This window comes from Chanodichthys erythropterus, chromosome 7 (genome assembly GCF_024489055.1).
Source record: "Chanodichthys erythropterus isolate Z2021 chromosome 7, ASM2448905v1, whole genome shotgun sequence".
Lineage (NCBI taxonomy): Eukaryota > Metazoa > Chordata > Actinopteri > Cypriniformes > Xenocyprididae > Chanodichthys > Chanodichthys erythropterus.
In genome coordinates this window covers 4,661,884-4,688,267 of record NC_090227.1, presented here as the reverse complement: position 1 = coordinate 4,688,267, position 26,384 = coordinate 4,661,884, and the positions used below count along the sequence as shown (strand labels likewise).

Sequence of the window (26,384 nt, the reverse complement as noted above, 5' to 3'; positions counted from 1 at the left end):
CAGCTTCCTGTTAGTGAGGTCGGATCGCGCTCTGACAACGGAAGTCTCGCGCTCATTGAAGTATATAGGCGAGACATCACTTCCGTCACCAGAACGCGTTTTTTGACCTCACTAACAGGAAGCTGAACGAAGTTGGACATAGTGGTGTATTAGAGGTAAAAAATGATATAAATACTGTTCGGTTTCTCGCACAAACCGATCGTTTCGTGTCTTAGGACATTAATGTGTCGTCACGAGCCGCAGGGTTTAATTTGGATTTGTCTATGGAAGTTTTTTCGACTCTTATTGTTCAAGTTCCCAATCACTGCTATTATTTGACTGACAGACGGCAGCGGTTGCAGTTAAAAATCATAATTTGCGTTCGACTGAAGAAAAAAAGTCACCTACATCTTGGATGCCCTGGAGGTAAGCAGATAAACATCAAATTTTCATTTTTGGGTGAACTATCCCTTTAATAAATAGTGCATTTTTGGTTCGAGTCCAACTGTTCCCACCCACTTTTTAGCAGCTTTGGTTATGGGTGTATTTGACATTAAAACCGAGCCTAATGTTATACGTCACACAAACTGTACATGTGATGTGGAGTTACCTGCTGTTTAAGTGATCTTGACAGCCTCTGACTTCAGTGGAACTGGGGTGACCGCTGTCTAAAAGCTGCTGGACGATCTGATTAACATCTAGGATCCTTCCCATCAGGCTGTTCATCTCCTGGTCCAAGCTCTCAAACCTAAAATGCAGAGAAATTACTTCACAGATATAGATTGATTAATAAAGAATGATTTTCACACGATTCCTTGCACAATACTATGTTATGATGACCACAGAACACTTTCACCAGAGAGCATGATTTGTAAACTAATACATGTTGATGTTTGCATCACATAATCAGCTCCATGGTATGGCTTTTCCAACGTAGTAAATTTGCTGGTACAGCACTGCACTTGTGACATGCATCAATTGGGTACAAGTCCCCTGAAATGTGAGTCACAATAAAAGAGCTAAAAGACATGTTGAAGCCTGATAACATGGCATCAAATGCGTTTTTATTTCACATTTGCTTTTGTTAACACTATCAGTTACATTCAGGGCAGTGTTTAAAATAGGTGCTGGGTTTTTCAAAGAGCATTAATCTTTTAGTGCCACTCACCGGATATTTCTTTTCTGAACTGCTGTGATACGTACAACAACCAACATAATAAAACGTTTCCAGATTCACATTCATCTGTGTCGGATCAAACTGAACGCACATTTAGTGATACTCACTGGACATTTCACTTCGAAAGTGTCAAGAAACATGAAAAAAATGTAATATAATTTGCAGAAACGTCACCACCAAAGGCTGCTCAAAAAGTCGCTAGACGATGTTATGCGCATATTCTTGACGTCATCACCCTCGTATTTGCATTCTGCCTAATATCGGCACTTTGCATCTGTTTTCTCTCCAAATCTGTGCTCACATACTGTATTTTAAAATGCCCCTATTATGCTTTTTTGAATATTACCTTTCATGCAGTGTGTAAAATAGCGGTCACATCCTGTTTCATACCTACAGTATGCAACAAAGTAACACATTTGCATAATAAAAGCCCATGGTCTTCACTGGCTGCCCGTGAACGAGGTCTAAACTTTGGTTTGTGTTGTCGACATGTCGATAAGTCATGTTTTCAGTGGACTGGCGTTAGAATTAATATTGGATAATTGACGCCATCATTTGTATAAATGTGTATCATGAAAAATCCAGAGCTGATATAAATTCAGATATGGTAATGAGCGTTTTTTTTTTCCCGACGCACGCTGTAAATGGCAGACCAATCACAACAGACTGGGCCATCTGACCAATCAGATCAGAGGAAGCTCTCGTAAAGGAGGGGTTATGGGAGACTGAATCCTTGAACAAACCATTTTCAGACTCTTTGAGAAATGAGGTGATGTGCAGTGTATATTATGAGAAAATGAATGTTTTTTAACCTGTAAAACACATGTAAACCTATTGTAGGAGAACTCCAAAACATAAAAGGGGTTTTTTAATATAATACATACATAGCTGAATGTCTAATAAAGCTGTTCTCGTTTATATATTTTATGTCATTTTTATAAGTATACATGTTAACTAGCAGTCCAAAAAGTTGCTAAATTTGTTGCTAGGTGCTTTTTTGAAGAAAAAAAAAGTCACTAATGGGGTCTGAATGAAAATTCGCTAAATTTAGTGACAAAGTCGGTAAGTTGGCAACACTGGCCGCTGTCATTCGGATCAAAAGTTGTTATCATGGTGTCTTAAATAATTATAACCTTCATTTATTACACTCTAAAAAATGCTGGGTTAAAAACAACCCAAGTTGGGTTGAAAATGGACAAACCCAGCAATTGGGTTGTTTTAACCCAGCGGTAGAGTTAAATGTTTGCCCAACCTGCTGGGTAGTTTTATTTAACTCAACTATTGTTTAAAAATTACTGTATTGCTTAATTAAAATTAACCCAAAGTATGTTGGAAATGAACATTTATTAATGTTCAATGAATAATTATTAAACAATAAACATTTATTAAATTGCTTATTAATACGTTTATATTAATAAACTATTAAACTATTAAAATTATATTAATAAAATATTAAAGCTTATTAATAAACATTCACCTTTTGTCTATTATTGTTGCCTCTAATTGCATCTGGTTTTTAATTTCCCAACTATTTTGGGTTCATTTTAAGCTAGCCATATAGCAATTTTTAAACAATAGTTGGTTTAAATAAAACTGCCCAGCATGTTGGGCAAACATTTAACCCAACCGCTGGGTTAAAACAACCCAATCGCTGTGTTTGTCCATTTTCAACCCAACTTGGGTTGTTTTTAACCCAGCATTTTTTGTACATTAAGTACACAAACAACATGCTTGATATATAAAATGAATGCCTATGTATTACATAATAAAACAAACTGGAATCAGATATTGGAAGCAAAAACATACCTAATATAATATAATGTAATATAAGTTAAGCTAGCAGGCTAATCGGGTAGGTAGATGTAAGCTATGCTAGTACATGAGCCAACTTAAAAAAACAGTAAGAACGAGAAATGCTTGATTTTACAACCTATAGCTTCAGTTATATACTAGTATATGAACCTTGTAGATTAAAAGACATTAATGTTCATTATAATGCATTTAAATGATATAAATCATAATGTGATTTTGCAGGAATTATAATCAGGCACTAAAAATACTACCCATTAAAAGTCAGTTTGGGATCACCAATGGGATCACTTGGGTTCCTAAAGGAGACCCGATTCCAGGGGGGACTCAATTTCTCCCCACAGGCAAGTTTTTCCAATGAGCCTGAGTTGCAAAAATGGCTCACAGAAGTGAAAGTATGCGTTTGTTATCTAATGCAGTAACATTCATTAACATTTTTTGGGGTCAGTGTAGACAAGCAACACCTGCTCCTACCTGTGTGCGATCACCTCCACGTCCTCTAGTCTCTCAGGAACCTCTATTTGGTTCAGCCACTGCTCTTTCTCATCGATCCACACCTCGCAGGCGTTCACCTCACTAAACATGCGATACACAGCCAGCGCGTCATGCAGCCACTGCTGCCGCAACACGGCAACTTCCGCCACCTCTGTGTAGAGCTGCTCCGTCTCTGACATGCGTGCTCGCACCTCATCCAGCTCCCGATAATACAACGGCAGCGCAACCATGTGTTTCCGAAGGCCCACCACTTGTACACGGTGTTTATCAATACTCTCTCGGACACCTCTGTGCTTTTTAAGAAGAGATTGCGTGGAGTACTCATCATGTCCGAAGTCCTCGCTAGAAACAAGCCGGTAAGTGTCCTGTAGCCAAGCTAGAAGATCGTCCGTCTCTGTGCTGAACTGAAAAAAGTCCAGCGCCTCCTGTAGGTTACACAGCCTCTGTGCAGCCTGGTCCTCCAGTCTCTTCCACTCGGCCTTGGCCTCCATTAGTCTCTCTTGTATTCCTGCAGTACCGAAGCTCTTCTGGGTGAGGATCTGCTTGCCCTTCTTCATGGTCTGCTGAAGTAGCGCCCGCCTCGCCAACAGCTCTCCAGCTAAAGTTTTGTGCTTCTGCAGCAGTCGCAGGACGCTGCTCAGGTCTTTTCCGCAGCTCTGCGTGGCCAAGATGGATGTCTTCTCGCGGATCCAAGCCTCCGATTCCTCCACCTCCTGGAAAAAGGCCCAAAGCTCACGTGAATCCTCCAGCTCCAAGCGGCGCTTTGCAGCCAGCTGCTTTAATTCTTCTAGGCAGGTGTTGACATGGTTGACCCGGTTACAAATTACCTGAGGGTCACACGGCTGGTAACCTGAGCAAGAGACAGACAGAAGAAGAAAGGGTGCATTTCACTGTATGAGATAAAAAAAAAAATGACTTGTGATTGACTTATAAGCTCCATTAAGAAAGTGTTACATATGTTTTTATGAATTTATAGATTATACATATAGTGGGTGGATATATTAGGCAGCAAGTGAACATTTTGTCCTCAAAGTTGATGTGTTAGAAGCAGGAAAAATGGGCAAGCGTAAGAATTTGAGTGAGTTTGACAAGGACCAAATTGTGATGGCTAGATGACTGGGTCAGAGCATCTCCAAAACTGCAGCTCTTGTGGGGTGTTCCCGGTCTGCAGTGGTCGGTATCTATCAAAAGTGCTCCAAGGAAGGAACAGTGGTGAACCGGCGACAGGGTCATGGGCGGCCAAGGCTCATTGATGCGAAGGCTGGTCCGTGTGGTCCGATCCAACAGACGAGCTACTGTAGCTCAAACTGCTCAAGAAGTGAATGCTGGTTCTGATAGAATACACAGTGCATCACATGGATGGCAAATATATAATGTATACCAAGATTTAGAGTGTTCTTCAGAATTCCAGAAAGCTCTCAACAGACCTAGAAAGTTCCAGAAAGTTCTAAACAGCTTTCGGAAGTGCTACTTACTTATAAGCAGTAGGGTTTGTTATATGGTTGTTCCAGTTTTTTATCTCTTTTTTGAACTAGGACATTAGGGCATTTTTCATTGTTTTTAAGCAAAACTTAATCGATTTTTATTTACAGGAAATCTTTTATTTGAAAAATAGTCAAAAAGTTCTAACCCTAGTGTATACGGAATAGACAGCAACCCAACAGCCCTCTTGTGGAGCATTATGCAAGTTCCTCATGTCCTACTATTTTACACACTCTACCCTGCAGAGGTCTCTGGACATCTCAGTGAAAACAGATCCAGAAACCTTTATATCACAATCCTCCATCAAGTCTTGACCCCAGACAGTGTCTCTGAATCTATAGTCATCAAGCTACTCTTTTAAGATGCACTCACCTTCAATGGTAGTGAATTTGAGAGCTGCAGTGTTGAGGGTTTGAACTCTCTCTGCCTGTATAGAGATGTCAGCCTCCTGTAAACTTTGTTTCTGGAGCATGTCCTCCACCTCAAGAAGATGTTTACCGTAGTCCTTAGATAGCAGTTTAACCTGGAGCGAGAATATAGCACTTTGGTCAAGAGATGTGAGTTTGATTGTGTCACCATGACTACTGCTGTTTATGTTTTAAAGGGGTGGTTGATTATGATTTCACTTTTTTAACTTTAGTTAGTGTGTAATGTTGCTGTTAGAGTACAAACAATGTCTGCAAAGTTACAACGCTCAAAGTTCAATGCAAAGGGAGATATTTAAAGAATTCGCTGTTGAAGGACTTCAACAAACGGCTGGTAGGGACTACAACGAGCTTCTTCTCAGGTTTGTGACATCACTAACCCCAAAATTTACATAAACCCCGCCCCCGAGAACACACAGTGAAGGGGTCAAGGCCATGTTGGTCTGCTTTAGAGAAGAGGAAGAGTTGTTGTAGTAGAGTGTTGTTACTATGCCGTCATTTTACATAGGAGTGGACTTTACGCCAAAACACTGCTTCAGGAAGCATCGGAGCACAAATGAATCAGTGTGTCGAATCATGATTCAGATCGCGTGTCAAACCGCCAAACTGCTGAAATCACGTGACTTTGGCACTCTGAACTGCTGATTCGACACAAAAGATTCATAACGCTCCGAAGCTTCATGAAGCAGTGTTTTGAAATCGGCCATCACTATATAAGTCGTTATTTCGTTTTTTTTTGGCACACCAAAAATATTCACGTGACTTAACAATATTAATATTGAACCACTGCACTCACATGAACTGATTTAAATATGTTTTTAGTACATTAATGGATCTTGAGAGAGGAAATGTATCTCAAAAATATCTTGATTTGTGTTCTGAAGATGAACGAAGGTCTTACGGGTGTGGAACAGCATGATGGTGAGTAACAAATGACATTATTTTCATTTTTGGGTGAACTAACCCTTTAATACAGGACAGTGGCATAAACATAGAATTAGATTTTGATTATACTGTCTTGATGTAAAAAGGCGAAGTTTGTTTTTCATGTTTTTTTAATCACAAATCAACTAAAATTGATGCAGTCAACCCACTTGCATCTCCTCCATCCAATCGATCATGTAGACCATCTCTTGGAAGGTCTTCTGCAGGGCGAGGTTCTTCTCCAGACGGGCTTTACGTCCCACCACTAGCTCCTTCAGGAGAGTCCACTGGCCGAGGATGTTTTCTTTGCGTGCCGAGATGCGACGGATGTCATAATATCCTTCTGACTCCATCTCCGTCGCCAGCTCCACCACGACACTGATGCGCTCTTCGTATGACAAGATGTCTGCTTCGATCGCCTCGTGTTTCTTCATGGCAGCTTCTACCGCTGGCAGGTCATAGCCGAAGTTATCCTGAGAAAAACGCAGCACCCGATTAAGTCAAAATTTGACCAGTTTTATCTTATACAGTACACAACTTTTATTTTTTCCATTCTCCAAACCTGTGAGACGAGACGCTGGTTTTCGTTTAGCCAAGCTTGCCTCATGGTGGTTTTATGATCGAACCGTTGAGCAAGAAGTTCTAGCTTTTCCTGACGAATCAGCTCTTTTCTAAGAGCCACGCCCCTCTCGTGCTCCGCCTTCTCTAGTCTCTCCCACGCCTTTCATGAGACAAACAAAATATAAGGATTATTCTGTGGGACAATGTCAAAAATTATATAATTTTATCAAATTTTAATTATATCAAAATTAAAAATCTAAAATGTGAATAGCTAACAATAAAATAACAATAAGTTCCATTAATAATTTTAACAAAAATGATAATATTATACAAAAAATTCAAATAATTAAGATGTTTTTGGAAGAAGTCTTTTATGCTCACCAAGGCTGCATTTATTTGATTAAAATACAGTAAAACAGAAGAAAGTAATACTTTAATTCAGCAAGATTTAAAGGCAAAAAAAAAGGCATTTATAATGTTACAAAAGATTTCAATTTCAAAGTAATGCTGTTTGTTTTTAAATTTCTATTCATTAAAGAAAAAATGAATCACAGATTCCAGAAAAATATTAAGCAGCAAAAAAAAAACGTATATACTTATTTATATATTTTCACTTGTTTCCACCACTAAATAAAAAAAGGTAATTGCGACTTTTTATCTCACAATTCTGACTTTTTTCTCGCAATTGCAAGTTTTTTTCACAAAATTCTAACTCTTTTTCTTAGAATTGTGAGATATAAACTCTTAAATGCGTCTTATAAAGTCAGAATTAAAAGATATAAACTCGCAATGCTGACTTTTTTCTAGCAATTGCGAGTTTTTTTCACAAAATTCTAACTCTTTTTCTTAGAATTGTGAGATATAAACTCTTAAATGCATCTTATAAAGTCAGAATTAAAAGATATAAACTCGCAATTCTGACTTTTTTTCTCATAATTTTCTCAGAATTGTGAGTTTATATCTTGCAATTCTGACTTTATAACATGCAATTGCAAGTTATAAAGTCAGAATTATGGCACATAAACTCTTTTCCCTCACAATTGGACATTATAATACGCAATTGCAAGTTTATATCTAACAATTCTGGCTTTATATTATGCAATTCTGACTTTATAAATCGCTATTCTGACTTTATAATCTCGCTATTCTGACTTTACTTCACGCAGTTCTGACTTTATAACTTGCAATTCTGACTTTATAACTTGCAAGTCTGACTTTATATCTCGCAATTCTGACATTAAAACTCGCAATTCTGACTTTGTATAACACAATTCTGACTTTATTATACGCAGTTCTCACTTTATAACTCACAATTTTGAGTTTATATCTCGCAAAAAAAGTAAAAAGTCAGAATTATGAGATAAAAACTGCAAATTGTGAGATAAAAAGTCAGAATTGTGAGATACAAAGTCGCAATTACCTTTTTTTTATTTCATGCCAGAAACAAACTTCCATAGCCCTGCTTTAGTTATACAAAATACAGATTTTGTAACCAGTTGAAAATCAGTTTCACTAAGCGTACCTTATTGATGTCTGAGATAAGTTTCCCGTCATGAGGCACATATGGCTTCTGATTGTTAGCTCTGAGCTTACTTTGGATGGTGAAAAGCAGCACCTCCAGGTTCCCTTTCTCCTGGAATCTGGCAAAACACCAATCCACACCATAAATAACCACACAAACTGCACTATATCTGTCATACAAATCCCTTTCCTAAGACGCCCTGAGCGTTTCCATTAAAAACTGCACAGATACTTGCCACATAACAAACTGTATGTGACTATCAATGTACGGCAACTTCGGTCAGTAGATGTTAAACAACTTGCATTACTCGCATTGAAAGTAACAGCTCTCCCAAGTTTCAGCACATTCCCTGATTGCGATGTCCAAAACGGACTAATGTAATTAACTCAGAGCTTTAGAAACATGATGACGCACAGAGTAAAGGCATCCAATAAACATTAGCACATCAGCTGAGGGAAGTTTTGATGTTCAAATGCAAATGTCTGATTCTAAAAGGGAGTTCAGACGGACAGTCTGCGACCAGAAATCATTCAATTTCATCAAGAGTTGTTTGTACACGATATGAATATGCAAACACTTTCTTGACAGAACGTTAAGCAGCAAGAAAAATGACGGTAATACAGACTATGTGTGGTCAGACATTGAATAACTAAGGTTAATGGCCAATAACCAGCAGTACCCTTGTGAAAAAGAAGTGCACTTTACTTTATTTTGGAAGAGTACTTATTACGGAAATAATATACTTTAAAAGAATATACTTAAGTATGAACTAAATGTATTGTCTTCGGACACTTAATTGCACATAATTTACAATTAAATTTAAATTTATATTAAATGCAATTAGTTGAAATTAAGAGTGCTTTTTTTACACACTTAACCCTTGTGCGGTCTTCGTTTGGGAAGTACACTCAGGGTCTTCGGGGTCTCCACAGACCCCAGGCAACAAAATGCAATTTTGTAACAAAATACTTGTTTTTTTAAAAAACATTTAATTTTACTCTGTTTATTAATGTTTTTACTCCATGTTTGTACAGTTTTTGGAGGATTTATCATATTTTTTAAATTTATATAAATAAATTAAAAAATATTTTTTTAAAATAGGTTTTTATACAAAAACAGCTTTTTATGTAAAATTCACTTTATAAAAGACCCACATTTCTAAATTTCATTCATGGGGATAACATGGATAATTTGACATGGTTTAGTGTAAGATTTTTGCCCATCTTTTGGAAAATGCAGTTTTAAAAGTAAAAAAACTATCATTTTTACCAGTAGATGGCTGCAGAGCTCCACTATATGCTATGTGCTATTTGAATGACTGAAAGACATCTTTTCATAAGTTTTTTTCAGTTGGATTCATATCTAAATATTATGAAATCACAATTATAACAATAAAGGGTACTTTTTGTCAAAGTTTAGTATTTTTTGTAATGAAAAAAAATAGTTTTTCAATATTGTTACATTATGATGAGACTCCACTGTGAAAATGGACAAAATTCATCCTCAAAATCAACATTTTGGAAAAATTAATTTTTTTCAGTACAAAAAATGCTAAACTTTGACAAAAAGTATTTTTTATTGTTATAATTGTGATTTCATAACATTTAGATATGAATCCAACAAAAAAACTTATGAAAAGATGTCTTTCAGTCAGTCAGATAGCACATAGCAAATAGTGGAGCTCTGCAGCCGTCTACTGGTAAAAGTGATTTTTTTTTACTTTTAAAACGGCATTTTCCAAAAGATGGGCAAAAATCTCACACTAAACCATGTCAAATTATCCATGTTATCCCCATGAATGAAAGTTAGAAATGTGGGTCTTTTATAAAGTGAATTTTACATAAAAAGCTGTTTTTATAAAAATATTAATTCATTTATTTATTTATATAAATTTAAAAGATACAAGAAATCCTCCAAAAACTGCACAAATATGAAGTAAAAACATTAATAAACAGAGTAAAATTACATTTCTTTTTTAAAAAGCAGTTATTTTATAACAAAATTACATTTTATTGCCTGGGGTCTGTGGAGACCCCGAAGACCCTGAGTGTGACCCTTTTCTTTACACTAACATAAAAACAAGATATCACTCCGATTTTTTTTTTCTTTGTAGATCTAGAAAGTGTTAACAACGGTACAAAGTTTCATGTCATTTGGACAAAGAGAATATTTTTTTTATTTGAGCAAACGTCGTTTGGGGTCTGTGCAGACCCCAAAGACCCTATAAGGGTTAAGTACGACTTAAGTACATCTTTATATTATCTTCTTTAATTACATCTTATCTCTTATCTTCTTATTTAATTGCATCTTTAATTACTTTTATTGTCTTTGAAGTAAGTGTACTGCCAAATGTACCGTAAACAAACATTTACGGTAACTACTTTCATGTAACTTTTATTGAAACTTCTATATCATGTATTTAAATATTTTTGTACTTGCACATTTGCAATGATAAATTTGCAGTTTTGTTCACATTAAATATATTAACTCAATATCAAATAACACACTACAGTTAAAATGATAATACATGTGCTTTAGTATGTTAGTCAACACATCAAAATAAGTGTACTCATTTAAAGCACAACAAAGGATTACTAAAGCAAGGGTTTAAAATGTACTTGAAAGTGAAATTTTTAATTTGACAATTATAAAATGTGGTAACACTTTATTTTAGGGTCTTTTAACTATCTGCTTATTAACTGCATATTACTAGAATATTAGCTGTTTATTAGTACTTATTAAGCACATATTCATGCCTTATTCTACATTATTAATCCTACCCAATACCTAAACTTAACAACTACCTTACTAACTATTAATAAGCAGTAAATTAGGAGTTTATTGAGGGAAAAGTCATAGTGAATAGTGAACATATGTTACCCAAAATGCATTTTTAAGAAACAGTCGTGAAAGTGTACTTTCTTTAAGTACACTTAAGTGGCCTTTTATTTCATTAATATTATATTAGCTGCAAGTTCGTTTTTTTTTAAATATACATTTAACATTTGAAGTACACTACCAGTGCACATTCAATACAATTAAGCACACTTCTTTTCACAAGGGTAGGCACACCTTCGGCCAACATTACAGTAACTGGTACCCTTAAATGGTAGTGTAAGAAAGGGCTGAAAGAACCAGATGATTTACAGTCATAGTTTGTCATATTTTCCTGGTAGTTATGGATCGTCTGCCAACACCTCTGTTTCATTTATTCTCTCTTACTTGATAGGCTTCTCAATGGTGCAGTAGGTGGTAAAGGCTTGAAGCTGTTGCTGAACACCCGATAGCGAGTTTGCAAACTTCTGGTTGCTAATGATGCTTATGGTTCTCTCAATCCACTCTAACAGGTCGGACGCTAAAGCCTCGTAGCGCCGAATTATCTTCTCAGCTTCTATAGCATTGTCCAGCACCTAAAAAAAAGTGTTAAGAGAAAAAAAGTGTGCATGTATCCGATAAAAGGTAATAATGCTAAATGTGCACAGAAACCTCCTACCTTTCCAATTCTCTTCCCTTCCACAATAAGTGCCTTCATTTTGGAGAAGTAATGATAGTAGGAGACTACATAAGTGATGATGGACTTCTCATCTGGATTTTCTGTGTTTACATCTGGATGGCAGAAAATGGTTTCGAGTGATCAAATGAAGCATAAAATGTGCAGCTGCTTAGCTGAATCAATACAGCAACAAATATCAAATCTGTGCCTGAACTGTGGTATTTAAAGGTTCACATTGTATCAACTGAATTTATTGAGAGTAAATGACGTTTGTTACCCTCAGGGTCTAGTAGTTTGGTGAGTCCGAGACTCTGTTCAGCTATGTTAAAGGCTTGCTGGAGGTTGTGTGTTGCATTTGATCTGGTCAACTTGTGAAATTCAATTAAATCAGGCCTGTGAAACATACAAACAGAAATCAACTCTTTGTAAAAATAAAGCAAAGTCAGTATGATGTACGAGGTGAGTGTGTGTCTGTCTGACCGCTAACCTGTGCCTGTGAATAAGAGCATTGAAAGCCAGGCCGTCCCTCCAGCAGGTGGTGAAGTTGTGAATGTTGACCTCAGGGTACCTGGAGAAAAGCACAGGAAACACATAACAGCATCATGAAGGACATCTCATGTATAAGAAAATCATGTTTTGTTCTACGAAGGCTATATGTAAGGATTGTGTCTGGGTTGTTTGTGAGATAGTTACCCTGCTGTTTTCATCTGACACCACAGAAGTAGGGCATCTTTAGCTGAGCGTGTCTCTCTGTTGTCCTCGGTCTCAATCTTAATCACCTGAATCTGTGAAGCATGAGAAACAACAATGAAAACTTACTGTATTCTGAAATGCACAGATATTAAAAGATTGTGTGCTCTTTAAAAGACCAAATACTGGCCTTATAATACATGTCTTTAACATGTCTGTTGGGATCATGAAGCTGAAAAACTTCATATTCATATTGAATCGAAAGAACTGATAGTACATCAAGATCTGAAGCTTTTTGAAAATAGGTCACATCTTGGCCTGTTCACAGTGATTTTTGACCGAGAAATATAAGAGTGTAACCTTTTTTCGAAGTTGTAACAGTAAAATCATGCACATCTGTTGGTATTTTAGGTCATATAGATATTATTTAAATCGTATTTATTTGTAGATTTCTTTATTTTACCATCATTCGTATAAACAAATGCGTAAACTTCACTAAAATAAATGTCTACACTTCTGTAAGTTGAAACTTAAAGAAAATGTATCATGTATTTGGGTCAGACTGCTGCCATTTGGTGAAAAAAGAAAAATAGAATGAGTTCATATCAGGTAAAAATCATGTTATGACATTATGGCCAGTTTCAGTAGTTAGCAAAAGTGTCCTATTTAGTCCTATTTATTTTGTCCTATTTTTAGATTTAAAGCTTAGAAAATATCCATGTCGATATTTATTTAGATATTATCCAACTTTTATTTGTCAAAGTTTGGTGTATATATATATATATATATATATATATATATATATATATATATATATATATATATATATATATATACAGGTGCTGGTCATATAATTATAATATCGTGAAAAAGTTCATTTTTTTATTGTAAATTATTTTTAAAAATGAAACTTTCATATATTCTAGATTCCCTACATGTAAAGTAAAACATTTCAAAAGTTTTTTTTTTTTTTTTTTTTAATTTTTTTAAAAGTCCAAAATCCTGTATCTCAAAATATTAGAATATTTCCTAATATCAATCAAAATATGGATTTTCAGAACAGAAAAGTTCAAGTTCTTTAAAGTATGTTCATTTGTGCACTCAATACTTGGTCGGCAGCACATATTACAGCAAATGACTTGCTCTAGCACAAATTACAGCACCAGTGAAGTGTGGCATGGAAGTGATCAGCCTGTGGCACTGCTGAGGCATACTGAGCCTTCAGATCATCTGTATATTGTTGGATCGACTGTTTCTCATCTTTCTCTTGAAAATATCCCATAGATTCAGGGGTCAGGCATGTTGGCTGGCCAATAAAACACAGTAATATCATGGTCAGCAACTTGGAAGTGGTTTTCGCACTGTGGGCAGGTGCTAAAGTCCTGCTGGAAAAGGAAATCAGCATCTCCATAAAGCTTGTCAGCAGATGGAAGCATAAAGTGCTCCAAAATCTCCTGGAAGATGGCTGCATTGACTTTGCACTTGATAAAACACAATGGACCAACAACAGCAGACGTCACGGCCCCCCCAAATCATTACCAACTTCAGAAACTTCCCACTAGACTTCAAGCAGCTTGGATTCTCTGCCTCTCCAGTCTTGCTTCAGACTCTGGGACCATGATTTCAACATGAAATGCAAAATGTACTTTTATCTGAAGAGGACTTTCGACCACTGTTCAGTGTCCAGTTCTTTTTCTCCTTAGCCCAGGTAAGATGCTTCTGATGTTGTTTCTGTTTCAGAAGTGGCTTGGTAGTCTTTTCCTGAAGATGTCTGAGTGTGGTGACTCTTGATGCGCTGACTCCGGCTTCATTTGTGAAGCTCTCCCAAGTGTCTGAATCGGCTTTACTTGACAGTATTCTCAAGCTTGTGGTCATCCCTGTTGCTTGTGCTCCTTTGCCTACCCAATTTCTTCCTTCTAGTCAACTTTGCATTTAATATGCTTTGATACATCACTCTGTAAACAGCCACCACATTCAGTAATGACCATCTGTGACTTACTCTCTTTGTGGAGGATGTCAATGATTGTCTCCTGGACCATGGCCATGTCAGCAGTCTTCCCCATTAGTGTGGTTTCAAAGAACAAGAGATACCCAGAATTTATACTGTAGGGATGGTCATTTAATGAAACTCTTTACATTTAATGTAAATATTCTAATATTTTGAGATACTGCAATTTGGACTTTCATGAGCTGTACGCTCTAATCAACAAATTAAAAAAAAAACCTCTGTTTTACTTTACATGTAGGGAATCTAGTATAAATGAAAGTTTCATTTTTTTAAATAATTTACAATAAAAACTTTTTCACGATATTCTAATTATATGAATGTATATATATGTTATATAATATAAATATATGTTATATATATATCTATAAATATATGTTATATATAAATAAAAATATATGTTTTAAATAATTTTGAAGTGTAATTTTTGGAAGTCATATACTCCCATTCATTTCAGGCTCTCTCTGTAAGAGTGTGTGTTCATTCAAAATTGTGGCTGATATATATAGATTTTATTCAACACATATTTCTTTAAAAATGCTCAGCGTTAGTACCTTTCCCATTTATTTCCTATTGTCAGTTAAATTAAACGGAAATACACAGTCTGTGACTTTATGACATCGAATGATGTCAGGTTAAGCTTCTTTAAATTGCATATCTTAAAAAATGTCACCCTGTCCCCGTTTTGAACCACTCAGAAACAATTTTTATTATTTTTTTATTAAGCTTATAAGGGTTTTTATAGATTTATATATTAGAAAATGGTGTTTGGCAGAGGAAAAGTTGCCACCATTGTGACTCTGATATTCTCAAAAATTGTGGTGAAATTTGCAGCATTTTTTATGTTGTTTTGCAGTGAAAACCCACCAATAATCTTTGTTAGCGAAGATAATTACCTGTAAATATTTAGCACCACTTTATTTCGATGGTCCACTTTAGACATTCTACCATAAGTAACTTTGCAACTACATGTTAACAACCAGTCATTAGAGTATCAGTAGACTGTCTGCTTAATATCTGCTAAGACTTTATTTTTTAATGCTCCCCAACAGACATTCGACTGACTATAAGTAACTTTGCAAGTACATGTCAACTTATTCTACTAACCCGAACCCTAACCTAGTCTACTACAGTCTACTAACACTCTAAAGAAAGTTAGTTGACATGTAGTTGCAAAGTTACTTACAGTTAGAAGAATGTCTAAAGTGGGCCACTGAAATAAAGTGTAACCAAATATGTTTGTAATTACTAATAATTTGTAATTACAGATATCATCTGTGTTCCTTACAATATTAGTGGTTTGTACAAATCTATAACCCTAGGAATGAGCAATAATAAAACTGTAGTTTGTCTTAAGTAGCACTAACTAGTCATACATTGTTTACTGTATTTAATGTGATTGCATTAGCCTAGTGTGTGTTGCTTACTAACTGGTCTGTTCTGTTATCAGCACACATCATACTGTGTTTAGTGTCATCTCATCATCACATATGAAAGCAACTGCACCAATTTTTTTACACTGAAATGATACATACTAATGAGTAGCACAAGGACATTCTTTCACAATAGCATGCCTTATAGTGTGGCATATGTGAACCTTCTCTCTCTCTCTCACACACACACACACACACTAAACACATTTGTGAAAGCACATTATAAAACTATAGTGTCTCCTGAGTGCCCCAAGATCATTCGTCATATTGAATTTCTCGCAGCATGCAGTCAATACATGATCAATATCTACAACCTCAAAGAACAGCACAGCAAAAGTATGTATTTCAGTTTTGTTTCCCAGTAAAAATGTCCAAACATCCTTAAAACAAGATACATTTACTTGAAAAGCAACACTAGGTTAGATAAGAAGACTTTTCCTCAAATAATAAATCTTGAATTAACTTTATTTTCTTGCACTTTTGGGTGAGACATCAATTTAACAAAAACATACAGAGCTTCATGCTTAAAACAAGAGTAGCTAAGAAGCAAAATACGAAGGGAAGAAAGGAAGTGTAAACAGACTTATAATGAATAATACACAACAAGAGAAAGCAAATGTGAAACCTTCATCAATCTATACAGCGTAGTTTAAGTTGAGAAATATATTTCTACATCTGTAACACTTCTGGTCCACAAGATAGTTTTAGCCTTACTGCTTTCCCATCTGCCCTCTTCCTAATTCCTCTCTCTCTCTCTCTCTGTTCGGCTGCTGCAGTGTTAGGCCTTACCTGCTGACTGAGCAGAGTGAACTCCAACAGAGATGGGGAGGGTAGAAAAGGAGATAAATAGGGGAGCGGGGAGATGTTCCGGCATATATGGAGACAAGATATAAAGAGGAATATCAGGGAGGCGGGAGAATGAACGAGAGAGAGAGAGAGAGGAAGAGGAAAAATCAAGAAAGGACAAGAGGTGAGCGCGAACGACAGCCCCACCCCGTGATCTCTATGGCACGCTTGGTGGATCGAGTGACACTCCACCTCTCTCAGTCCCTGCATCCAGAAATCTCCACAGCATCAACTTACTGGGCTGCAGTCGAACGGCATTCTGGGTAACCTGCCACTGCTTTACTGACAAAGCCAAGAGATGACAGACAATACAAACCCAGAGCTGCTCTGCACTTTGTAGTTACAGAGCTCTTTAAAATATTCAGGATAGGAGAAAGATAAGAAGATCCTAGTTTACCTTCTGAAAAAAGTACACTTTAGCATACTTATTATGGAAATAATATACTTTAAAAGAATATATTTAAGTGTGCACTGTTTTCAGACATTTCATTGCATGTAATACAATTAAATGAAAATGTATTATAGTTTAAAATTATATTAAATGCAATTCATTCAACTTAAGTGTGCTTTTTTTGAACCACTCAAGTAGGACTTAAAGGGTTAGTTCACCCAAAAATGAAAATTATCCCATCATTTATTCACCCTCAAGCCATTGAAGATGTACGTGGCTTTCTTCTTTCAGACGGAGTTATATTAAATAATGTCCTGGGCTGGATTTCCCGGAACCTTCTTAACTCTACGTCGTTCTTAAATTATACCTTAAGATGTACCTTAATGTTAATACGTGTTTCCCGAAACGTTCTTAGTTAAGTATAACTTTTTTAAGTCATACTTCCGTAAGGTTGGTCTGGACCACTCTTAGCTATACCTTATCACTGTTGTCAGTCAATACGAATATAATTCTGAAGCTGTAATACACCCAGTGTTCGATTAGGATTAGGGCAAAGAATAAAATGCAAAGATTCACTGCTAAATTCAAATGTGCTTTAGCGCTAATCCAGAGACAGACGCTCATCGCTTGTCATGTATCACAACAATTCAGTGTTTTTAACCTCATCAGGTTTATTTTAGGTTTCATACATTTAAATACACATTTGAATTAAGTAGGCTACTGCATAAAAAAGACATTTTTAGTTTGTTAAAATCATATTCCATACACTGATGTCTACGGAAGCTGCAACAATAACCCTTTCAATTATATAATTTGACGAAGTGTTTTATTAATATCAGATACACATTGTGTATGAAACAATAAGGTTTACTCTATTCTTCTCTCAGTTCACGGGCCACATACTTTTATGTATTTCGGGGAAGCTTTCTTAAATCCGACAGCTCTGAATTGCCGTGCAAACTAACCACGCAACAAAACACTTTCACTTCCACGTATTTTACAATTGGAATATATCATAAAATTCATGATATAGTTAACAAGTTTGTGAATATTTTGAATAAAAAAAGGAACAAACGATATAAACACGATACCTACATGTCTGTCAGCTGCATGACGCGTCTTCAAGGAATTAAAACTTTGTTCTAAATATCGGTCTTAAACTCACACTGATGGGGGCTCCACGCCCCCAGAATATAGATAAATTACAATATAGATTTAGTTTACAGTTTGGATTACTTTTATAACATCCCATGAGTCCTGATAAATGCAATTTCTACTTCTGAAGTGCTTCTTTTTATAAAGAACACTGATTTCTCACATAAAGCAGCCCCTGTATAGAGTGAATTATCGATTCTCGAACCATCGATATCAACCAGTTCAGCACCGCCGCCATGGACAGCATCTGGTAACGTCACACTTAAGAAGATATACCTTAAGCAACCTCCTAAGGGATAGTTCGGGGAACACGTCTAGAAACGGTATATCTTCAGTTAAGTCTTCATAGTGCGCTAAGAGACAACGTTATCGGGAAATCCAGCCCTGGCTCTTCCAAGCTTTATAATAGCAGTAAATAGAGGATGAGATTTTGTAGCCCAAAAAAAGAGCATCCATCATAAAAGATATCCACACTGCTCCAAGGGGTTAATAAAGGCCTTCTGAAGTGAAACGATGCGTTTGTGTAAGAAAAATATTGGATCAGATCTTGGCAGAGTAAAGGGATAGTTCAACCAATAATGAAAATTGTATCATTCATAAACCCTCATGCCGGTCCAAACCACAAAAAAAGAACTTTAGCAGACTGCCCAAGCTCTTTTTTTTAACATAATGACAGCATACAGAGACCAAGGGCTGCAAAACGAAAAAATAAAAAATACAGAAAAACACCATCAAAGTAGTTAATATGACTTATGTGCTATATAAACGTTTGCAGCTGCAAAGAGGGCACTTGCAAGCATCCTTCTGAAATTTAAAATGAGAAATTGGTCACCCTATGTTCTTGTGGAGTTCACCATCACACGCCTACTGCGGCCATTGTGGGTACACATGTATCATTTGGGACAGAGCCTTTGGCTCTATAGTATTTTGCCAACTCCACTGCTATCTATCAGTACGTAATGTAGGTATTGACAATCAACCATACAGCCACACCGGCACCACACAGACAGAGATCACACACTCAACAGGGGACATAAAGGGCAGACAGGGATCAGACACCCCCACAGATCAAAAGATGCCCACCTCTTTACAGATCAGACCGCATCAGATCACATAAATCCAGCACTAGCACAAGACGACCCAAAGTTCAGTAGACAGAGCTTTCTCTTAAAGTCAAATTATATGTTGGTCTCAGTCTCAATAAACCCAAAGGAGTCTGAAGAAATCCAAGCAAATCTTACCTGGAAGCGAAGGATGATGGTCCAGATGAGGCCGAGAGTGAGGCGGTGGTTTCCATCAACTATATCATGAGAACCAACATTTTCTAGGTGAACCCTCTGTTCTTTGAGGAACTGAAGAGCCTTATCCACATTCTCCAAACAGTGAATCCTCATCCTGCCTCTCGTGGGCCGAGGCTTAAAACAAGAACAGATCAAACACGTGAGCATGAAACTTCCCATATTCATCCCTCGAAAGGCAGTTCATAAAGCATAGCACAGATGCTAAATCAGGGATATTATTGTTAACTAAAAATAAAACAGTTTTGGTAATTGAAATAAAGCTTAAATAAAATAGAATATAAATATTAAACAAAAATTATAAATGTTGTAATGGCAACTAACTGAATTAAGTTTAAGTTGAGGCACTAAAATTACTAACAAGAAAATAAATAAAAACTAAAACTGAAATAAATTAAATCAAAATGACAAAAGCACATGAAAGCACAAAATTATTAAAAATTAAAACTAAAATTGAAAATAAAGCTAAAAGCTAATTACAAAATATTGATAAAAACTATAATAGTATATAAATTAGGGCTGTTACTAACAATTATTCTGGTAATCAAGTAATCGGACGATTATTTTGATGATTAATCGGAAAATTTTGGTGGTAATAAAATAAGTAAACATTTGCCTTTGAAATGACTTAAAATACATACACTGATCAGGCATAACATTATGACCACCTTCCTAATATTGTGTTGGTCTGCCTTTTGCTGCCAAAACAGCCCTGACCCGTCGAGGCATGGACTCGTCTAGACCCCTGAAGGTGTGCTGTGGTATCTGACACCAAGATGTTAGCAGCAGATCCTTTAAGCCCTGTAAGTAAAGGTCGAGCCTCCATGGATCTGACTTGTTTGTTCAGCACATCCCACAGATGCTCGACTGGATTGAGATCTGGGGAATTTGGAGGCCAAGTCAACACCTCAAACTCGTTGTTGTGCTCCTCAAACCATTTTTGCTTTGTGGCCTTCCTGCTGAAAGAGGCCACAGCCACCAGGGAATATTGTTTCCATGAAAGGATGTACATGTTCTGCAGCAATGCTTAGGTAGGTGATACGTGTCAAAGTAACATCCACATGGATGGCAAGACCCAAGGTTTCCCAGCAGAACATTGCCTAAAGCATCACACTGCATCAGTTCTGATGCTCACGTGTCCACTGTTGGCTCTTTCAGCGGTGGACAGGGGTCAGCATGGACACCCTGACTGATCTGCAGCTATGCAGCTCCATACGCAACAAACTGATGCACTGTGTATTCTGACACCTTTCTATCAGAACCAGCATTCACTTCTTGAGCAGTTTGAGCTACAGTAGCTCATCTGTTGGATCGGACCACACGGGCCAGCCTTCGTTCCCCACGTGCATCACTGAGCCATGGCCACCCATGACCCTGTCGCCGGTTCACCACTGTTCCTTCCTTGGAGCACTTTTTATAGATACCGACCACTGCAGACTGGGAACACCCACAAGAGCTGCAGTTTTGGAGATGATCTGACCCAGTCATCTAGCCATCACAATTTGGCCCTTGTCAAACTCGCTCAAATCCTTACACTTGCCCATTTTTCCTGCTTCTAACACATCAACTTGCTGCCTAATATATCCACCCAGTAATTCCTCACAGCACATGCCAAAGCTGCTCTATTGGATTGAGATCTGGAGACTGTGAGGTCATTTGAGTAGTAAACTCATTGTCATGTTAAAGAAACCAGTTTGAGATGATTTGAGCTTTGTGACATGTGCGTTATCCTGCTGGAAGTATCCATCAGAAGATGTGTACACTGTGGTCATAGAGGGATGGACATGTTCGGCAACAATACTCAGGTAGGCTGTGGCGTTTAAACGATGCTCAATTGATATTAAGGGGCCCAAAGTGTGCCAAGAAAACCATCACACCACCAGCAGCCTGAACCACTGAAACAAGGCAGGATGGATCCATCGTGTCGTTTACGCCAAATTCTGACCTTACCATGAATGTTTCACCAGAAATCGAGAATCATCAGTCTAGGAAATGTTTTGTTGCCTCAGTTTGATGTTCTTAGCTGACAGGAGTGAAACTGGCATGGTCTTCTGCTGCTGTAGCCCATGTGCTTCTAGTTTCGACGTGTTGTGCATTCAGAGATGCTCTTCTGCATTCTCCTTGACCTCTGGCATCAACAAGGCATTTTCACTCACAGAACTGCCACTCACTGGATATTTTCTCTTTTTCAAACCATTTTACAGAGTAAACCCTAGAGATGGCTGTGTGTGAAAATCCCAGTGTAGATCAGCAGTTTCTGAAATATTCAGACCAGCCCATCTGGTACCAACAACCATGCTCAGTTTGAACTTCAGCAGATCATCTTGACCATGTTTACATGCATTGAGTTGACATGTGATTGGCTGATTAGATATTTGCATTAATGTGCAGTTGAAAATGTGTACCTACTAAAGTGGCTGATGAGTGTAAGTCACAATAGAGAAGAAAAGACTAACGCAACTTCTGTCTCATGCCAGCTTTAGAAAGTCAAAAGCTTTGGGTGGAAGATTGTTCAACTGGTGTTTTCTGTGGCAGCGTTTTTATGACCATTAAACAGAGAACTCACCAGCATCTCTCCTGACAGCACCTCCAGCAGTCTGATGAGCATGTAGCCGTCTCTCAGGTCATTATACAAGTCAGAGATACGACAGGACACGCGGGCCAAGTGAGAGTTCACCCACTTAGTAAAGGTTTTCTTCTGCACTGCGTCCCTCTCATCTGGTAGGATGACAGAAAGACACAAACAAAAATGTACATGTTTATATTTAGGTTACACAATATCGGTATTAGAGTTTTTTCATTTATCAATCAATATTGTATATTTATTAGTATATGATAAAAGGTCCTCTTAAAAAAAAAAACGCTTTCTAATCTAGTTGGCTAATAAAGCTTGCATTGTATATTACGAATATTGTTGGCTCTTTGACAAATTGCCTTTGTAAAAAGCATCTGCTAAATGCATGAAAGTAAATATAAATATCAGAAATGAGAAATTAATGATCAGGTAGCATTAGCATTACATTTAGTATTAGTTAGAATTTCCATATGTATAAGGGAGCATAACTAATATATACTCTACCATTAAAAAGTTTAGATTGAAATATTTTTTTCGTGTTTTTGAAAGAATCTCTTCTGCTCACCAGTGCTGAATTTATTTGATCAAAAACAAAGTAAAACAGAAATTTTGTGAAATATTATTATTATTATTATTAAATTATAATTTTATAATTGGAATACATTTTAAAAAGTAATTAACTCATGTGATCAAAGCTGAATTTTCAGCATCATTACTCCAGTCTTCAGTGTCACATGATCCTTCAGAAATCATTCTAATATGCTGATTTGCTGCTCAAAAAAACTTTGTTTTAATATAAATGTCAATGATAAACAATTGTGCTGCAAACTGTAATCATTTTTTTTCAGGATTCTTTGATGACTATAAAGTTCAAAAGAACAGCATTTATTGGAAATAGAAATCGTTTGAAACATTATAAATGCCTTTATTTTTGAATAAACTTGCTGAATAAAAGTATTAAGTTCTAGCAAAAATCTTACTGACACCAAACGTTTTAATGGTAGAGTATATTTGCTCAAAGTATAGACACACGCAGCCACAGAACTAGAAGATCTTCCATGTACCTGCTAGTGCTTTGATGCGGGAGCACTCAAATAGTTTGGCACTGGTGGTCTCTGTTTCCCAGAATCCTGTGCTTGCAGGCCTGTTGTTGTTGTTGAGCTGTCTCTGGGCCTCAGCATTGTCCAGGTCTGTTGAGGCATTGGCCATCGCGCCTGCTTCCTCAAGCAGCCCTGCATATAGTGTAGTAAAAGTCAGTATCCACAGTACCAGCTAAACAGCAAAGCCAAACACATACACACACAAACCTAGCAGAATCCAAAAAATAAAATAAAATACGATGGAAGTCAATGAGGCCCATCAACTCTTTGGTTACTGACCTTCTGCAAAATATCTTCTTTTGTGTTCAGCAGAAGAAAGAAATTCATTCAGGCTTGGAACAACTTGAATGATGAATTTTTGTGTGAACTATCTCTTTAAGATACACATTTAGATACACACCAATTCCTGTATAAGGAGGCAGGGCACTCACAGACAAATCAATAAGAGAAATGGCAACTCAACATGGCAGCTAACTTCTGTAACTTCGGCTTTAGCCAAATGCATTTTTAACACTTTATTACATTTACTGTCAGATTATTTTGGCTGATTTGTCATGTTTGGTTTAAATGTAAATTTGGCAAGCAGTTTTGGAGATTTCAGTCTTTTCCGTTCAAGTAGAAAATAGCTGTAGTAGTATCATTACCAAGATGACCGCCAGGTGAACTAACATCCCTTAAAGGGATAGTTCAGCTCAAAATTTAAAGGTGCCGTAGAACGTCTTTTTAAAAGGTGTAATATAAGTCTCTGGTGTCCCGTGAATGTGTCTGTGAAGTTTCAGCTCAAAGTACCCCATAGATTTTTTTTAAATTAATTTTTTTATCTGCCAATTTTGGGGCATCATTAAATATGCGCCGATTCAGGCTGCGCGGCCCCTTTAAATTCTCCTGCTCCCCCGCCCCCGGAGCTCGCGCTTGCCTTAAACAGCATAAACAAAGTTCACACAGCTAATATAACCCTCAAGATGGATCTTTACAAAGTGTTCATCATGCAACATGTCTAATCGCGTAAGTATTGTATTTATTTGGATGATTACACTTGATTCTGAATGAGTTTGATAGTGCTCCGTGGCTAACGGCTAATGCTACACTGTTGGAGAGATTTATAAAGAATTAAGTTGTGTTTATGAATTATACAGACTGCAAGTGTTTAAAAATGAAAATAGCGACAGCTCTTTTCAGTCTCCGTGAATACAGTAAGAAACGATGGTAACTTTAACCACATTTAACAGTACATTAGCAACATGATAATGAAACATTTAGAAAAACAATTTACAAATATCACTAAAAATATCATGATATCATGTCATTTATTATTGCTCCATCTGCCATTTTTCGCTGTTGTCCTTGCTTGCTTACCTAGTCTGATGATTCAGCTGTGCACAGATCCAGACATTAATACTGGCTTGTCTAATGCCTTGAACATGAGCTGGCATATGCAAATACTAGGGTCATACATATTAATGATCCAGACTGTTACGTAACAGTCAGTGTTATGTTGAGATTCACCTGTTCTTCTGAGGTCTTTTAAACAAATGAGATTTATATAAGAAGGAGGTAAACAATGGAGTTTGAGACTCACTGTATGTCATTTCCAAGTACTGAACTCTTGTTATTTAACTATGCCAAGATAAATTCAATTTTTAATTCTAGGGCACCATCGTTTACTCACCCTCATGTTGTTCCAAACCCATAAGTCAACCAAAGGCTAATTTTATGTTGCTTCTTACATATTTCTTGACAGTTTCAAAGTGAAATGTCCAGTGAGTGGCGCTAGAAGCAATCCGAAACAGATGAACTAAATCTGGAAACATTTTATTACGCTGGTTGTTGTTCATAGTGCAGCAGCTTCCAAATGAGAAGTGCCATTAAAAGGTTAATGCTTATATTAAGTAGCCTACCACCTACAGCTCTTTTATGGTGACTTGTGTTTCTTGTACCCAAGCGTATCACAAGTGCAATGTTATACCAGTTCAGCTACCAAGAAAGTTTTCTGTCAGAAAAGCCATACATAAATGAATGAAGCTGTTTATGTGATGCAAACATCAAAATGTATTACAAATCATGCACTAAGGTGTTTTGTGGTCAAAATATAGCATTGTATAAACGAACCATGTGAAAGACTTTAACAATCAATAATGTGCCCCTGTATAGCATGTTATCCATGAGAATATGTGAATAAAGGGCTAAATCAAATCTGTTCATCATATAAAGCAATCGTGTCACTTCAGAAAGACTGGATGAAACAACTCAATTTATATGGTTAGTTTTACTAACCCTTTAAAGGGACTTTGAACACATAAAGATACACAAAGTTAAAGTTTCACAAAAAATACCACCAACAGCAAAACAGCACCTAAATTTAAATGAGTGTTGCAATGTTTAATGTGAAAATGGTTTTAGGTGGTTAAAGGTCACATATTGTGTGTGCACTTTATACTCTAAGTATCTATCTAGTCTCTATTAAACAAATTAAGATTAGGAAAAATGCTCATTTTGTGTTATTTTAGTCACTTCAAGTAGTTGTGAGGTAGTGATGGATGGATAAATATAAGATAAAAGATCAGACAGCCTAAAATAGTCTTATAATTTTAAGTCTCACTTATGGCTCAAAACCCTGTCAGTGTAAGGTAAGGTCTATGTGTGTTGTGCAAGCTATCTTAACAGGTGTTTTGAGTCAGATTTGTTAGCCTACTATGTTGTCTATTGTAGCACAGAAACTCTGTACTGACTATTCAGCATCCAGGATCAGAACGATTTGTTGTACGAGACAGATATTCCTTTGAAACCACAACAAATAACTGTTCCAGTTCCCCTCAAGCTGATGTACAGTAGCTTCATGAGAAGATGACGTCAAGCGACCTTTTTACAGGAATACAGAACAACTGGGTCAATTCACCTACTCTCACCACCAATATGAGAGAGCAGCCCTTTTTTCTTCAGCATCTTGATAAGTGAATTTAGTATGAATGAATTTCTAATAGATTTGGGAGGCTAATCCTTCACCCCATCCCCCTTCCAGAACCC

The 26,384-nt window shown here is 36.7% G+C and overlaps 1 protein-coding gene across 2 annotated transcripts in view; it reads right to left on the bottom strand.

Annotated features, from left to right (window-relative positions):
- LOC137022555 (spectrin beta chain, non-erythrocytic 4-like) overlaps positions 1-23,469 on the bottom strand; it is a 92,311-nt gene extending 68,842 nt beyond the window's left edge. For both annotated transcript variants that reach the window (XM_067388945.1, XM_067388946.1), the window contains exons 1-14: positions 23,325-23,469; positions 22,252-22,403; positions 19,629-19,802; positions 12,561-12,652; positions 12,355-12,435; positions 12,145-12,260; positions 11,868-11,980; positions 11,597-11,784; positions 8,375-8,492; positions 6,854-7,012; positions 6,462-6,764; positions 5,315-5,465; positions 3,440-4,310; positions 590-727 (exon numbers count right to left, since the gene is read on the bottom strand). In XM_067388945.1, the coding sequence (XP_067245046.1) occupies positions 590-727; positions 3,440-4,310; positions 5,315-5,465; positions 6,462-6,764; positions 6,854-7,012; positions 8,375-8,492; positions 11,597-11,784; positions 11,868-11,980; positions 12,145-12,260; positions 12,355-12,435; positions 12,561-12,652; positions 19,629-19,802; positions 22,252-22,403; positions 23,325-23,469 (2,801 nt within the window). The remainder of the gene's footprint in view (positions 1-589; positions 728-3,439; positions 4,311-5,314; positions 5,466-6,461; positions 6,765-6,853; positions 7,013-8,374; positions 8,493-11,596; positions 11,785-11,867; positions 11,981-12,144; positions 12,261-12,354; positions 12,436-12,560; positions 12,653-19,628; positions 19,803-22,251; positions 22,404-23,324) is intronic.
- Positions 23,470-26,384: the final 2,915 nt, after the last annotated feature.